The 15,102-nt window shown below is 46.2% G+C and overlaps 2 protein-coding genes and 1 long non-coding RNA gene across 6 annotated transcripts in view; 2 read left to right on the plus strand and 1 right to left on the minus strand.

Moving 5' to 3' along the window:
- LRRC36 (leucine rich repeat containing 36) overlaps nt 1–12,556 on the minus strand; it is a 42,957-nt gene extending 30,401 nt beyond the window's left edge. For 2 of the 4 annotated variants that reach the window (XM_038368907.2, XM_038368906.2), the window contains exons 1-4: nt 12,478–12,556; nt 7,723–7,850; nt 6,456–6,648; nt 1,692–1,791 (exon numbers count right to left, since the gene is read on the minus strand). In XM_038368907.2, the coding sequence (XP_038224835.1) occupies nt 1,692–1,791; nt 6,456–6,648; nt 7,723–7,850; nt 12,478–12,547 (491 nt within the window). In that variant the 5' untranslated portion in view covers nt 12,548–12,556. Of the gene's footprint in view, nt 1–1,691; nt 1,792–5,557; nt 5,788–6,421; nt 6,649–7,722; nt 7,851–12,477 lie in introns of those variants that run through there. The other 2 variants (XM_038368910.2, XM_043494793.1) reach the window with 2 other exon arrangements.
- Nucleotides 8,636–11,937, plus strand: LOC119841450. The gene is made up of 2 exons (XR_005288550.2): nt 8,636–9,578; nt 10,222–11,937. It is a non-coding gene; the product is annotated as an uncharacterized LOC119841450 (long non-coding RNA).
- Nucleotides 12,557–12,776: 220 nt separating the features above from the next.
- The window catches only part of KCTD19 (potassium channel tetramerization domain containing 19), a 48,616-nt gene continuing 46,290 nt past the window's right edge, over nt 12,777–15,102 (plus strand). Inside the window, exon 1 of the mRNA XM_043495242.1 lies at nt 12,777–12,866. Within this exon, the coding sequence (XP_043351177.1) occupies nt 12,777–12,866 (90 nt within the window). The remainder of the gene's footprint in view (nt 12,867–15,102) is intronic.

The raw sequence follows: 15,102 nt of genomic DNA on the forward strand, positions 1-15,102 counted from the left end.
TGGCAACTAATTATTTGAAGGCAGTCTGAGGCAAGAAGCCTACAGAGAACAATGGGAGATGGGAGCCATTTTGTAAGTGGACAATTCTTTGTGAGTGTCTCTGAAAGAGAAGATTCATTGACTGAGTCTCTGCTGACAGATACATTTTCTTTTACGAAAAACGGCAAAAATTCCCTTAACCCAACATTTCCCCCCCAAAACTACCTGTTGTCTCAGATATGCTCAAATTTTTCCTCACAAGTTTTGTGTAGATAGTCAACATTGCTTTAAAGATGCACCCTAGGCCGGATTTTCAGACATGTTCTGCACTCACAACCGGCACCCGATTTTCAGAAGTGCTTAGTAGCCAGCAGCTCCCAGTGAGAACAGTAGGAGCAGTTAGGTGCTGAGGTCTTTCGCAAATGTGGCCAATCAACAATAACGAGTTAAAATCCCTGCCAAATTTTAGCCAGAGATTAATTCCAAAAACACTTACATTAGAAATTTATGATAAGAAGCTAAAAAACATACCAAAAAAAATTAAAAGGACATGAATGATCATGGTGTAAAATTTCACACAGAAAGGCAACTACACGTAGAGACAAACAGAAATGGATCCCCCATTTTAAGCCTATTTCAGCATGGAATTGCATCTGTTGAGACATGACAAGCACTTGCATGTCTGGTGTTAATAAGACATTGCAAAACACTGCTGGCCCAATTTTTAAAAGAGCTCAGGTCCTGTTTAGGCACCCAGCTGAAGCGGCCAGATTTTCAAAGGTAGAAAATCTTGCCACTTGAGTTAGGCACCTAAAAGGAATCTGGGCTCTTTTCAAAAGCTTGCCTTTTATATTCAGAGAAATTATATACTTCTGTGTGCCAGTTAATCATGTTGCATGTTGCCTTTGGTAGCATAACCCAAAGCAATATATTTTGTAAGTACAGGTAAAACTTATGGTGCTGTATTTATAAAACAAAGAACTAAGTCAATTTAGCAGAAAACTTGAGTTGAATAATACAAAACCCTATGAATTAGCAAATTGACACAAAGCAAAGAAAGACAGATTTCCCAATGATACAGCTAAGGTGTGTTCCATAATATTCCCTTCTGTTGTAGTGCCTAGTCATTTTTTAGATAATCAGAGTTGAACAGATTTTAGGCAGAACAGTAAAGTACCAATCATTGTTTACAGCCCTTGATTTCTACAGCAGATAATTCCAAGGGATAGTAACTATTTGTCATCAGGGCCAAACTGAAGTCAGTGGAGTTGCATCTGCTTACCCAAAGCTGAATTTGGCCCAGAGACTCATAGGGTATGTCTACACAGGGATAAAAGACCCTCAGCACAGCTGTGGCTGGCCTGGGTCAGCTGACTCGGGCTCATGGTGCTAAAAATTGCTGTGTAGACATTCGAGCTCAGGGAGCCCGAGCTCTGGGATTCTCCACCCTCACAGAGTCCCAGAGCTCAGGCTCAAGCCTAAGCCCAAATGTCTGTACAGCAATTTTTCAGGCCCGAAGCCAAAGCCCCACGAGCCTGAGTCAGCTGACCCAAGCCAGCTGTGGGTTTTTTATCCCTAGGTAGACATACCCATAGATTCTTGATGGCAGAGGGTTTGTTATATTTATTTCCAGGGACTTTGTCTACCTGGCAAAGGAACATCAAATCACTACGTAGGGCACTATCAATTAAACACAAAACAAACGTTCTTACCTTACGCTTTCTTTTTCAGAAAATAAACAATCCTCTTTTCTCTTTAGGCCAAAATGCAGCATGGCAGATTTTCTTTCACTCTCCCTCACTATTCTGTCATCTAAAAAGAGGAAAGATTAGTTGAACGTTTCTAGATTTCTTTTTGCATATAAGCACACTAGCTTTACAGTATAGCCCTGACGTCTGTTATCACAAGTGTAAGCAAAAACAGACTCTCGTAACTGCCACAGCAACAGCCTGTATACTGCATAACCACAACTTGGGGAAGTAAAATATTAACAATTAAAGCCTTTCCCACACCAGGTGAAATTCCATTAATGATTAGAAAACTGACATCATATTAACCTAACCAAAGAAAAAGATATATGTAACCCCATTTGGAATGTATGGGATACTCTCACAGTGCAGCTGCTAATATTATTACAAAAGTATTTCCATATGAATACTCAGCGTATCAATTTATTAGCAAGTTAATTCAAAATCAGAAGAGAATTAATTTCTAAGATTCTGATAAATTGCTTTATCACTCATTGCCCAAATTTGTGCATTTAGTGTCACCAAGAAACATAAGATGAATGCATTGAATTTTTTTTGTTTGAGGGAGTGGTAGCAACTGTTTAAATTAAGATTACACAAACAACTCCACTCTATCCTCCCTACTCCTTTCAATTACTTATGACTTTATTAAACTTTCACTTTTCAGGCTGTAATTTTCAGACATTACACTAACGTGTTATCTACACTTACGATAGCTCTGCCAAGCTAGCCTAGCTTGAGTAAAAGGAGCCACACTACAAAGTAACACTCAAGTTGCTGTGTCCACATAGCTGGAGCTTCACTCACTCATATATGACACTAAAAATTTGTCTAATGCGGTAATGCGTTCTACGGAGGTATGATTTCTAAAGCGCACTAACATGTAGTGCATTAATTGAGTGGCACAAACCCTGCTGGTGTGCTTTAACGTAGTGCTGTCTGAAATAGTATTACGTTAAGATGCATTATGGAACTTTTAGTGTGCATCTGCATCATCTACACAGATCAATTGATGCACAACACATTAGTGCAATTTAGAAATCACAACCCCGTAGATGCATCACTCCATCAGGTAGTCAAGCCCTTAGACAGCTGGGGACATATCCCATGGTCTTTGCACTGCAGTAAGCTGAGGGTGGTGGTTTTGGCACAGGGACAAAAACCTGTGGCTAGAGAGGTGTTTGTGGGGTTAGGGGCAGAACATTTGAAGGGGAGGCTACTGGAAGAGTTAGAACACAAGCATAACAGCCTCCAGCCTTTTGGAGTGAAAGTTCTATTGACACAAGACTGAAAGAAGTTACAGTCTGCTCCACTTCCTGTCACTGGGTGTGCTGTCTCCAGATCACATCCTGTGACTAGTAAACAGTGAGATCTCACCTTTCCCTGGCAGGTAAACCCTGTGTCAGAGTTCAAGGCTGAAACATGGAGCTCTCTTACTAAATGCTACATTAGCTGCTGGGACTCTCAGCAGTGTTCTGGACTGGGGCTGTGGGTAAGTAATACAGCGTGTGCTAGCACTTTGGGTGCTTCTTTAGCTCAGAAGTAACCAGGAATGTTTTGCCCATAATTCTGAAATTATCACCTCATTATCACTTCATTCATTCAGAAATTTATATCAGCACACATGAGCAGGCACCTTTCCATGATAAACAATCAGTAGGTCTGAAGAAGACAAAATGCAAGTGTCTCAAGCTACTGAAAGGTCCATCAATGGAACCCCTGTTTCTTAGCAAAACTCCAATCCCTGTTACGTTAAGCCAAAGATTTTCAAATGGCTGCCCAATTCAATAAGTCTTTTAGTCTATGTCATGAAGCTTTCCAGACTCTGGCTTTGGCTGACCACTGGATGGAAAAGGCTCAGAGACGTGGCTCTCCCCGGAGAACACACCCCTGCCCACCACAGACAGTCTAACCCAAGGATCCAAGAAGATTGTAACTCCTGCAATAGGATATATTAGAGAGAGAACACCCAGATGGGAGAGTCCCATTCAGGGCTTTAAAGACCATAACTAACACCTTGAATTGCACTCAAAGAATAATCCGATATCCCAGTACAGTGCACTGATGTTACACGCTCATAGCAGCTTACCTTCCTTAAGAAGTGAGTTACACAGTATTCTGCACTAGTTGGAATTTTCCAGTGTTTTTCAAGGATAGCCAGAAATAGAGCACATTTTTGTAACTTGGCTAGGCACATGATGAGCTGTGACTGTCCCTTTCTTTCTGTTCTTGTTCCCTTACTCTTATTAACTCCTCTTTCCTTGCCATTCATGGTCACCCTACCTCACCCAACTTGAAATAAATAGCTCAACGACAAAACATGTAACTAACACAAAATTGAGCCAATTTATCATTACATTAATTGGTTTATATGTTACAGCCCCATCCCCACCTCTTCATTTGTTTAGGTCTTTTAAATCCTAATCCCTCCAGGGCAGGAACAGTCTGTGTTTGTAGGACCCAACACAATGTGGCCCAACTCCCCCAGTATGCTACAGAGCTACCTGAACCAATTTTATGGTTGTTACAGAGACCATGAGACCCCAGATGAATATAATAAAATCAACGTAGACATTTGTTACAGTGTGACTGACCCTTTAAGAGGGAGCAGGGCAAGTTCCTGTTCTACCCCTAAAACACTGCACAAGGGCAGCTGTGCCGCTGTAGCACTTCAGTGAAGATGCTACCTATGCTGACAGGAGGGCTTCTTGCATTGGCATAGATATTCTACCTCCCTCAGAGGCGGTAGCTCTGTTGATAGGAGAATCTCTCCCATCAGCATAGCACTGTCTACACCAGGGGTTGGAATACCTTATAGCAACCTAATTTCTTAGACCTGTCCCCGGATTAGGCTTTAAAGGAGGGCCCCTGACCTGAGGAAGTAATAAAGACCTAATAAGTCAGAAGTAGGAAGCAAGGTTTCCAGTGTCCCATAGGAGAGAAGCAGAATGAGTGCCTGAAAGGTAAAGAGGAAACATCCCCTGGGAGTTATAGCCCAGCGTGAACTGCAGAACTGTGTTTGTTTGGTTTGCTTAAGTTTGGGAAAATAAAACCATCTAAAAGAGACTCTGGGTGTAGCAATGGATCCTTTGCAGGGTGGGGAGAAGCCCTGCCTCGTTACAACATTGAGATCGATGTCCACAGCTAAACACCTGATGATTCCAAAGCCAGGCCTAAAAAGAACTAAGTCAAGGTGGGGAGGAATTTAAGAGAGCAGAGTGGTGCTGTTCATTACCATGGCTCCAACAGAGATTTTAAGCGAGGATCTAAATACCAATAGTAAACTTTTCAAGTGTGCCTCTGAATTAGGAGCTTAACTTCCATTGACTTTGAATAAGGTCTAGGCTCTCTTGTGCTGGAATCACTTTTGAAAAGGGACTGAGGTCTGGTCTACACTACAGGGTTAGGTCAACATAAGCTGCCTTGCATCGCCCTTGCTGTGGAAGGGTCTTCACTTAAATTTGGCTCCTGCTGACAAAAGTGCCTCTCTATGCTGATGTAGTAACACCACCTCCCCGAGTGGCGTGGAGTCACGGTCGATGTAATTAGATGGGCGCAGTGTCAGTGTAGAGGCTGCATTACTTACAACTGTTACTGCCTTTCAGCAGCCATCCCACAGTGCCCCATGCTGGCAATACAATCGATAACAAGCGCGCCTGGTGAGGATGCACACCACTATTACAAAAAACCAAGCATGCGTGCACACCAATGATTTAATAACTGTAGTGTCTGTACGCTGATGTAAGTTAGGTTGACATAGTTTTGTCATGTAGGCATGGCCTAAGTTACTCAAGGCTCTTTAAAATTTTAGCCCAAGTATACTTACTTACCTTAGTCCACTTTGGGATTGGAGTGCCTCAGACATGCCAAGAGAGGGACAGAATTATTAGCCACACTGCTCCCTAACTCATAGTAGCTGTGCACTGAACTGAGTATCCAAACAGAAAAAGGCTAGCCAACATAGGGCATACTTCACTTTACAGTCTACTGCCATGGCAACAGCCTGCTTTGACTTCAGCTCTTTCACATGGATTCTGTAGTGAAGTCATAAACCTGCTGTTATCTTCAGTTATTCCCATAGCAACAGACTGCAATGTGATAAATTCAGGATGAAGACTTAATTCTTCGAGCATAAAATGATGCTGAGGTCTAATCAAGTACCTTCAAACAGTCGGAAAAAACACAGAATAATAAAACATTTAACTGGAGTGCAGCTATGCACAGACTGTAGAAACAGTCCTTCTTACACACAGCAGAAAAGACTGTAGACCAGGGCTGAGCCTTTACAAAGCAACATAGGAATAAACAACTTTGTGGCTGAGTCAGCATTACTAAGAGTGCCTTATGTTTTTCATTTCCTATGCTGAGGATTTAAATCTGTAAAGTTACATTTATACAATTGTTTGTTTGGATTTTCTAGGAAAAGGAAGGAAAAATATTGAGCTGTTAAACTTGAAGAGCTTGTAAGGTCTCTGAACCACAACTATGGGAACTGTAGAGATGACTGGTTTTGCCAGGTTTACTTGCAGAACTTGGAAGAACCACAATTTGCATGATTATAAACTCAGCAAGAAGGGAGGAGCCTGTGGAGCGATAAACGACATGGGAGAAAGGCTCCTTCCCATGGTGTGTATGAACTGCCTCAATAGTTTATGACACTGATCCAGTAATAACAGATTGCTGCTACTGAATACCTTTTCTTCAGCATTCAACAGTAATATCTCTCACCCAGTTTTTCCAGGGCTTGTAGCGTATAGACAGCGAACAGTCTATAATCGGATTCTTTTCTGGTAATGGGGTTGAGGCGCAAATCCAGCTCTGAGAGGACTGGTAATGTTTGGAGGCGGGACACTTCCAGCAGGGATGAGATATGATTGTAATATAAATTCAGATTTTGTAACAAATATAAATATTCAATACCCTGTAAGGAAAAAAACAAAGTTATATATTTAATAGAGTAGGAGCATGGTATAGTCTTTAAAGCCCTAAACAGAGAGACTTCCACAGACTTACTGTGGCACGCTGGTGAAGTCTTTTACATTCTTTGCACTCGATCTCTCTATCTGTAAACTGGTGATAATTATACTTATGTATAGCTCTGTAAAGCACTGGGAGATATTCAGATAAAAGGCACTCTAAAAGGATTATTATCCTGTGACCCAAATAGAGATGGAAAGCAATACAGGATAACCTCTGATAAGCAAACATCATTTAGCCAATCAGTTCTGAATGGCTTCACTTTCTCCCAATTGCCTTTCACAGCATATATGGTTTACCACACACCCATTTGTCTGAATAGTTTGGAGGGCTTCAGTCACAATCAATATTCATTTCTGCTGAACTTTTTTTTTTTAACTTTTGTTACCTGGAAAGGTGATTGAACTCTGAGAGTGACCCAGCTGTAGTAAGTGGAAACTGAGGCAGAGAGCTGTAACACCACAAAGGGGTACTTGGGTGGTGACAAGCCAGCCATGCTTGTTAAGGGAGGTTTGATTGCAGAGAAAGTCAACCCAGAGGAAAAGGAGCTAAGAAAAACTGTAGAATGGTTACTCGGAACCTGAGGAGCTGGACATTTTTATGAGTGCTTGTCTACCCTGCTGAAAAGGGAGGTACAACTTCTTTTGGGGTTTTTTGGTTGATACTATGTAGTCAGGAGCGAATCCCTTTGGGGTTTTTTGGTTCGTTGTTTTTTCCCCCTTGCTTTGCCACGAGGGAGAACTGGAATTGCTTTTACAGGTCCCAAATTAATTTCCCCACCTAAAAGAAGGAAACAGAACTCTTTGCCTGGATGAGGGAATGGGACTGCCAGGTTACCAAAAGGGTAATCATGAAAAGTTTTTCCCTGCCTGAGGTGAAAGGAAACCAGTTTGTTTTAGTCAGGTTATCAGACTGACTAGATTTTTAAAAAAAATAAATTGTTTATCCTTTATAACAGCAAACCTCTTACAAAGTCTCTTGAGGTTGTAGAGAGTTCAACAGAGAATGGGGAACTTACCTCTAGACTGACAATCATATTTCTGGACAGATCTAATGATTGGAGACTTTTAAAATTTTTGAAGGCATCTCCAAGGGAGTGGATTTTCCCTGCATATGTTCCCTGCAGTGAGAGGGACTCCACCTGTTCTGAAAGGAAAGAACTTGTAAAGGTCCTAAGGTCTCTCCTAGTTTTCTAAAAACTGAATGTAACTCATATTTTAGACTGTTCAATAACCCCAGTTTCATCAGATCCTTGTATGTGCAAGAGCCTTACTTTTTCATTTTTAGAGGTCTCTCTTGTTCAGTAACAGTGAGCTGAAGTGCCCTTTTTTTGAGAGAAAATCTGACCCTGCTAGAATTCTGCGGTGAATGCCCCAAGTGCCCTAGAAGAGGGGGGAAATCACAGTAGTACTTCCTTTAAAATAACACTTATTTCAGGACTATAGTGTCCAGACCCACCATAGAAAACTGACTTATGTTGCGGGTGTCATACCCTTTAGAGCTCCACAGGAGAACTAACCTGGAGGGGAAATAGGCAATTTGGGCTTATATATCGCTCTATTCTGCTGGTGTCTGTTACCATGACCCAACATTATCTACATTAGGGGAAATACTCTGCACTGGTAAAGTAAGTGGGTGAGTCCTTATTAAAAAAAAAAGTGCCATAACACACTTCTGGTACTTCCTCAAAAAGCATTCTGGCATGACTTGATCCCTGGGTAGAGTGTTTATTCCACGTCTGCCATGCCCTGCTGGCTTCTCATCAAGTTTCTCTTCCAGTTGTCTATCAGCACCTGGACACACCTTGGGTCAATCTTGAGCTACTACTGTCATTTGAGTCACAACATGAAGATGGTGGAGGCCTTGGGGCTCTGTATCTCCCTGCCCCAGAATAGAGCAGTGAGAAGTCCTCCAGGCAGCCTAGAGTGGATGCAGAGAAGCAGCCAATCAGAGGGGCCGCTGGAGGGGAATAAGAAGGAGTGACCAATAAGGGGCCAGATAAAAGGCAAGCAGCAAAACAGAGTCTTCAGTTGCTGTGTGGAGCTTGATGAGGGAGAACTGGGTGCCTGGCTGGCTAGACAAACAGGAGCAGGACCATAGACAGCTCACTGCAAAGAGCTCACCAGACAGAACCACCCAGGGAAGGTTGCCAAAGACTGTGTGCCTGGCTGGCTGGCTAGAATAGCAGCAGGACCATGAAAAGGTCAGTGTGGGAACTGAGCACAGAACCTGACCAGACCAGATAAGGGTACCGAGATGAGTCCTGCTAGTCTGGTTGCAGACTGAGCCCAGGGAGGGCTGCTGAAAAAGACAGCAGCTGAGGGTACCAAGATGGGCTCCGGCTGGGTGGCTGAAGAAGGCAGTGCCTCTGGGGAAAAAGCCTAAGAACTACAGCCCCATACCAGGGCCAGGATAAGAACTCTGGATTCTATACTCTGGAAGTGGGGACAGCGTATGCAACTTGGCTAGAGGGCTGAGTTGCCGAAGACAAGTTGAGAGAACCATTGGCTGGGGGTTGCTCACAAGAGGTGGGTGCCACCCTGTTGAAAAAACTAAAACCAAACGCAGGGTCACACCCAACCAACCAAAGGGGACCCCCGCATGATGTGAGTGCCACCCCTGAAAAGAACTGTGACTGCAGGTACATTGGCCAAAGAAAGGGGGAACTCATGAGAGGCGGGTGCCAACCCCATTACAAAGACCATGCATGGATAAGCTTTGCAAGAACTCAGTTGGAAGAGAGCAACGTTTAAGGGATTTTCTGCAAAAGGATTTTGCTGTATATGAAAGACTAGGAATTACCTCCACAGCAGCTCAGTCTCAGCCTCAGTTTGTTTGCATTGAACCTTAGAAGATTTGGTCTCCTGACAGCAGGTGAGAACTGTAAATTGTTATCACTCCCTTCTTGTGTGACCTGATCATGTTCTACACCTGGCTTAATGTTCATCCTGTCTCAGCATCTCTGGATGTCAGGAAATAGTCTGTAGCTTGCTCTCCTTTGGTGTGGCTAACATTATGCTGCTACAGCACTGAAAGAAATACAATCCTTGCCATTCCAGCTTTTTTAATTAACTTGTTGATTGCGTACACTCAACTGATCTCACTATAGCCAAACTACCATAACCACACTCTGACTGTGTAGCCAGCCTTGGGAACATTCAGCCAAGAATTAATTTCTATTCAGAGCAGGGCTTGACAACTCCACTCGACAGTGTTGCTAGAAGGCATATTTTCCTGGCAACTGCCATCAACTACTGCAGAACTGAGTTAATTTAAAAATAAACTATAGCTTCCAGCCCATATGGCTACAAACAAAACTCAGAACCAGAGTGTAACAGATGCGGTGCTGTCGGTGTGAATTTGCACATAGTGCCAGTGCTTTCACTGATGTTCAGAGCTATTCCACACAGCAGCTGAGTGAAAACTAACCTGGTTCTCCTCAGTTTTCACTACTGATATTCAGTATCTTGTGGCCAATCATGAAACTGACAAAAGTCTAATCAATTTCACTTTGCAGCTGCTTGGCAGAATGAGGGAATGGAGCTGTGTGCTGGAGAAGAAAACAAGATAAATCACAAGGGAAGGATAAAGTAAGAAACCTCCATGCAACAGCCAGAAAGCTGAGGGAGGGATAAGGGGACACAAACCAACCCTTGCAGCAACCAGGAAACTTCTGAATGAGAGCAATGAACAGAGACTACTCATGCTTGCTTCACACAGCAGGCTGGGGGCTGGAAGGTGTTGGCTTCTCACCTGGGTAATGACATGGGACAGTAGGAAGTTCTCATCTTTCACAGACATTTGGCTAGCGGGATTAGTCCTCTGTCTGTGATGTGTATGGTAAAATTTCACCACTTCTATGTGTGAGTAGGTGTGTAGTAGTGGGGGCATGGATGGGTGTAGAATACGAGAGGGCACTGGAGGGAAGTGAGAGAAGAAAGATGAGAGAAAATGTAAGGGCTTTGAATCAGCCAGAATAGGGATTCAAAGCTGGATCTATAGGAGTGCCCTAATGACTAGGCCAGGGCTACACACAGGCCCAGAAGGACTTTTATGTAGGGCTCAATCTGGTGGACTCAGGTGGTGCCTACTGGATTGGGCCCTACAGGGGAAATAGATGGGGAAAAGCCTAGCTTGAGACTCTTGCCAGCACTTAGTTGCCAAGTGAAAGGATGTAGGTGGCTCCACTTGTACCCAGTGGCAAAAGCTTAAGCACCTAGGAACTTCAGCTGGCAGTTGAGCAATGTTTTTTTGTGAATGGGAGTGGGCCGAAGTGTTGGTCTTAGGCACCTTCAGAGGGAGTTAACCACCTAAGTCCTTTTGTGAATCTAGCCATTAGGGGGTGGTGCCTTCCTGCTGTTTATTGTTGTCATACTCAGCGCTGATAGTATTTGCAGCATGCAAATGAGTGTGCCAAAGGAGAGACATGTTTCTCTGACTGCATAGACCACCAGAGAGATTGAACAGACTATGCATCGTAATACTGATTGTCAGATTTTTCCACTTCAGAGATCCCTCTGAATCGTACTACTGTTTTGTATCTGTGCACACTACTGCATGATGAACTAGAAAATGCTGCTAATACTAAGCAGGTACTGTTTGTTCCCCACTATGTGCTTGCAGCACTTTGTCTATAGGAATGTATCACTTCAACAGGGCTTGTGCTTCTTATACAAATGATACCTTTGTGAGGGTCCCGCTGTCCATTACTATTTCAGCTGTTGCCATGACCTTCAATTTTTTTTATGGAAGGAAGGAGGTATTAACAACTCCCAGATAATGTATCAGAGCCAGCGTTGTACACTTCTATATAACCTGATGCTGACCTCCCCCTACTGCAATGGACTGGCATGTGGTTTCATATCAAAGGGACACCTTTTACTATTACTAAAATATTTAATTTGTCATACCCCCAGGCATCATAAAAACCAGGGTCCTATTAGGGTGGGCCTAAGCAAGCACAGACGTTTCCTGTTGACGGGGAGTATGGGAAACGGGCCACCACTTATCTTATGTGCACGGCTGCAGCGTGCACCTGTACAGCTGGCTACTAGCGCTCATGCCCCGTTGCCTGAGCGTCCTTTCCTGGACGGTTGGTCCTGGTACTCACGGGCGATCACCGCTCCCTGGCTTCCTGTGCTTCCTACCACGACGGTTCCACAAACCTCCCTGCCTAGCCCAGTGTCCCCCGGTACCCGTGTTGGGCCCGCTGCCCCAGTACCGGCCCCCTGCTGCTGCCCCCAAATACCCTGGGGCCCTGATTACACCCCAGCTCCCTGCTGCTGCCCCCAAATACCCTGGGGCCCTGATTACACCCCAGCTCCCTGCTGCTGCCCCCAAATACCCTGGGGCCCTGATTACACCCCAGCCCCCTGCTGCTGCCCCCAAATACCCTGGGGCCCTGATTACACCCCAGCCCCCTGCTGCTGCCCCCAAATACCCTGGGGCCCTGATTACACCCCAGCTCCCTGCTGCTGCCCCCAAATACCCTGGGGCCCTGATTACACCCCAGCTCCCTGCTGCTGCCCCCAAATACCCTGGGGCCCTGATTACACCCCAGCCCCCTGCTGCTGCCCCCAAATACCCTGGGGCCCTGATTACACCCCAGCCCCCTGCTGCTGCCCCCAAATACCCTGGGGCCCCGATTCTCCCTCCCCACGCGCATGCCTCAAGCCTCGGCCCCCAAATACCCTGGGGGCCCCCATTCTGCCCCCAGGACTCTGGGGTGCCCCGTCAGCATTTCCCGCATCCCCAGGCCTGCCGGGGGCGGTACCTGGGCCAATTCCCCGCAGCGCCGCCTGCTCCCGGATCCAGGCCTCGCTGAGCTCCCGCTGCAGCGCCATCCCCGCCTGTTGCCGGGCAACGCAGCCAAACACCCGCCGCGCGCGAGCGCGCGCCTAGCTCAAGGGGCGGTGGCACGCGCAGAGATCGGAAGATGGAGGGCGCGCGCAGCCCCGCGGCGGGGCCCGTTACTGGACCCTCAGTCCAGCGCCCGCCCCTGCCGCCCCGCCCCCGCCCCCGCCCCCGCCCCGCGCGGGAAGAGGGGCCGCCGCCTTCACCATGGTATGAACCATGAACGGAGAGGAGCGGGCGGCGCCCCCGGGATCAGAGGGCGGAGAGCGGCCCCCTATGGGATCAAAGAGGGAAAAGCGGGCCACCCCCGTGGGATCAAAGTGGGGAGGAGAGAGCTGCCCCCCGTGGGATCAAGGGGGAGGGGGCTGCCCCTCATGGGATCAAAGTGGGGAGGAGAGAGCTGCCCCCCGTGGGATCAAGGGGGAGGGGGCAGCCAAAGGGGGGAGGAGAGAGCTGCCCCCTGTGGGATCAAGGGGGAGGGGGCAGCCAAAGGGGGGAGGAGAGAGCTGCCCCCTGTGGGATCAAGGGGGAGGGGGCAGCCAAAGGGGGGAGGAGAGAGCTGCCCCCCGTGGGATCAAGGAGGAGGGGGCAGCCAAAGGGGGGAGGAGAGAGCTGCCCCCTGTGGGATCAAGGGGGAGGGGGCAGCCAAAGGGGGGAGGAGAGAGCAGCCCCCCCCCGTGGGATCAAAGGGAGGAGGAGTGAGCAGCCTCCCTGGGATGCAAGGGGGAGAGGGAACAAAGGCCCCCATGGGATCAAAGGGGGAACAGGGGGCATCCCTCCTCTGGGAGCATTGTGGGCGGAGGAGGGAGAAGTTGGGATGGTTGCCAACTTTGTAATAGCGCAATCTGAAGGTCCCTGTCCCGCCCCTTCTCCGAGGACCCACCCCGCTCACTCCATCTCCCCTCCGTCCATTGCTTGCTTTCCCCCACCCTCACTCACTCGCTCATTTGGCCCAGCTGGGGAGGGTACCTTTTCGACCCGGTGTTCCAAGCAATGCATGAGTCGATGTGCAAACATTGTCTTTATTGCTCTCCTGTAATGGAGATAAAAGAAAAGGAGGACTTGTGGCACCTTAGAGACTAACAAATTTATTAGAGCATAAGCTTTCGTGAGCTACAGCTCACTTCATCGGATGCATTTGGTGGAAAAAACAGAGGGATGAAGTGATGAAGTGAGCTGTAGCTCACGAAAGCTTATGCTCTAATAAATTTGTTAGTCGCTAAGGTGCCACAAGTACTCCTTTTCTTTTTGCGAATACAGACTAACACGGCTGCTACTCTGAAACCTGTAATGGGGATGTAATTGTAATGGATTCCTCAGGTCACAGTTGAGGGCATGATGGTTGGTGTCTGCCCAGCCAGCTTGTCCCTGAGGCTTTGTATGCACAGAGACTGGCACTGCGTCACTGCAGTCGGGTTTAATCGGAGCTTTCAGTGCCGGTTCATGCGTAGATGCTCTCAAATCTTTTTTGTTTTGTTTAAACTGACTTGAGTTTGGGGCCCTCTTCTCCCAAAACTGGCATCCACATGCAGACTTGTGTTGAAATAGTTGCTGTGAGTTGCAGCTGATTTCATTACTTCACTTCATGTTTCTGGGAAGTCGAGGCCTGAGTGTTGCGTTCACTGATGCAAAGCAGTTCACATAATTGTCATTTTACAGGCAGGGAGATTGGAGCACAGAAGCCACACAGCTGGAGAGTGGAAGAGCCAGGTGTGGAGCCCAGCGTTCCTGTTGGAGTTGATTGGGCTGTCCTCAAACAGTTTTGTTCCTTTCTTTCTGACACTTCCTGACTCCAGAGATTTCAGGCTGCAGGATGGTCCATTGGAGAGCCTTTGAAACCAGATGCAGTATAGAGCAGCCCAGGTTCAAGTTCATTGAGTTTGCTGCAGTTTACTGTGTGGCTGTTTCGGGCTGGACCTTTAAATAGTGAGACTGGGTTGGAAGTGTGTAGACGTTAAACAAAAAAAAAATCAATGGTGCATTTTGTTAGAGTAAGAGTTCATTAGTTTGCCCTGGAGTAATTATGTAGTGCACTCTGTGCCTGTCTGTTGGCTGTTGCTCTCCTCCACCGAGGCTGCTGCAGTTCCATGATGCTTTATGTGTATAAAATAAAAGGTGCTATGTAAATATAAAATATTACTACAGCATACTCTTCTTCAATGGGACACACTATATCAGGATAGCTGTTTTATTGGGACATTTCAGAGTGTTATGCTGGAAAGTTTAAATGGCTGCTATCAGGTGTGTCTTTGATATAGAGACAATCACAAACTTTGTTAAATATGTGGAGCAACTAAATGCTGCTTCATGTAGTGATAACTGGAAACATTAGGAAGCCATTGCCCAAAGCAATGAGCAATATAATGAGGTCAATCAGAAAGTAAGGCTATGGCTACACTAGGACTTTTGTCAGTAAAACTTTAGTCAGTCGGGTGTGGAAAAAAACCACACTCCTGACTGACAAAAGTTTCACCAACAAAAGTACTGGTGTGAACAGCAAGCACTATGTTGGTGGGAGATGCTCTCCTGCTGACATAGTACCGCC

The sequence above is a fragment of the Dermochelys coriacea genome, chromosome 12 (genome assembly GCF_009764565.3).
Source record: "Dermochelys coriacea isolate rDerCor1 chromosome 12, rDerCor1.pri.v4, whole genome shotgun sequence".
Classification (NCBI taxonomy): domain Eukaryota; kingdom Metazoa; phylum Chordata; order Testudines; family Dermochelyidae; genus Dermochelys; species Dermochelys coriacea.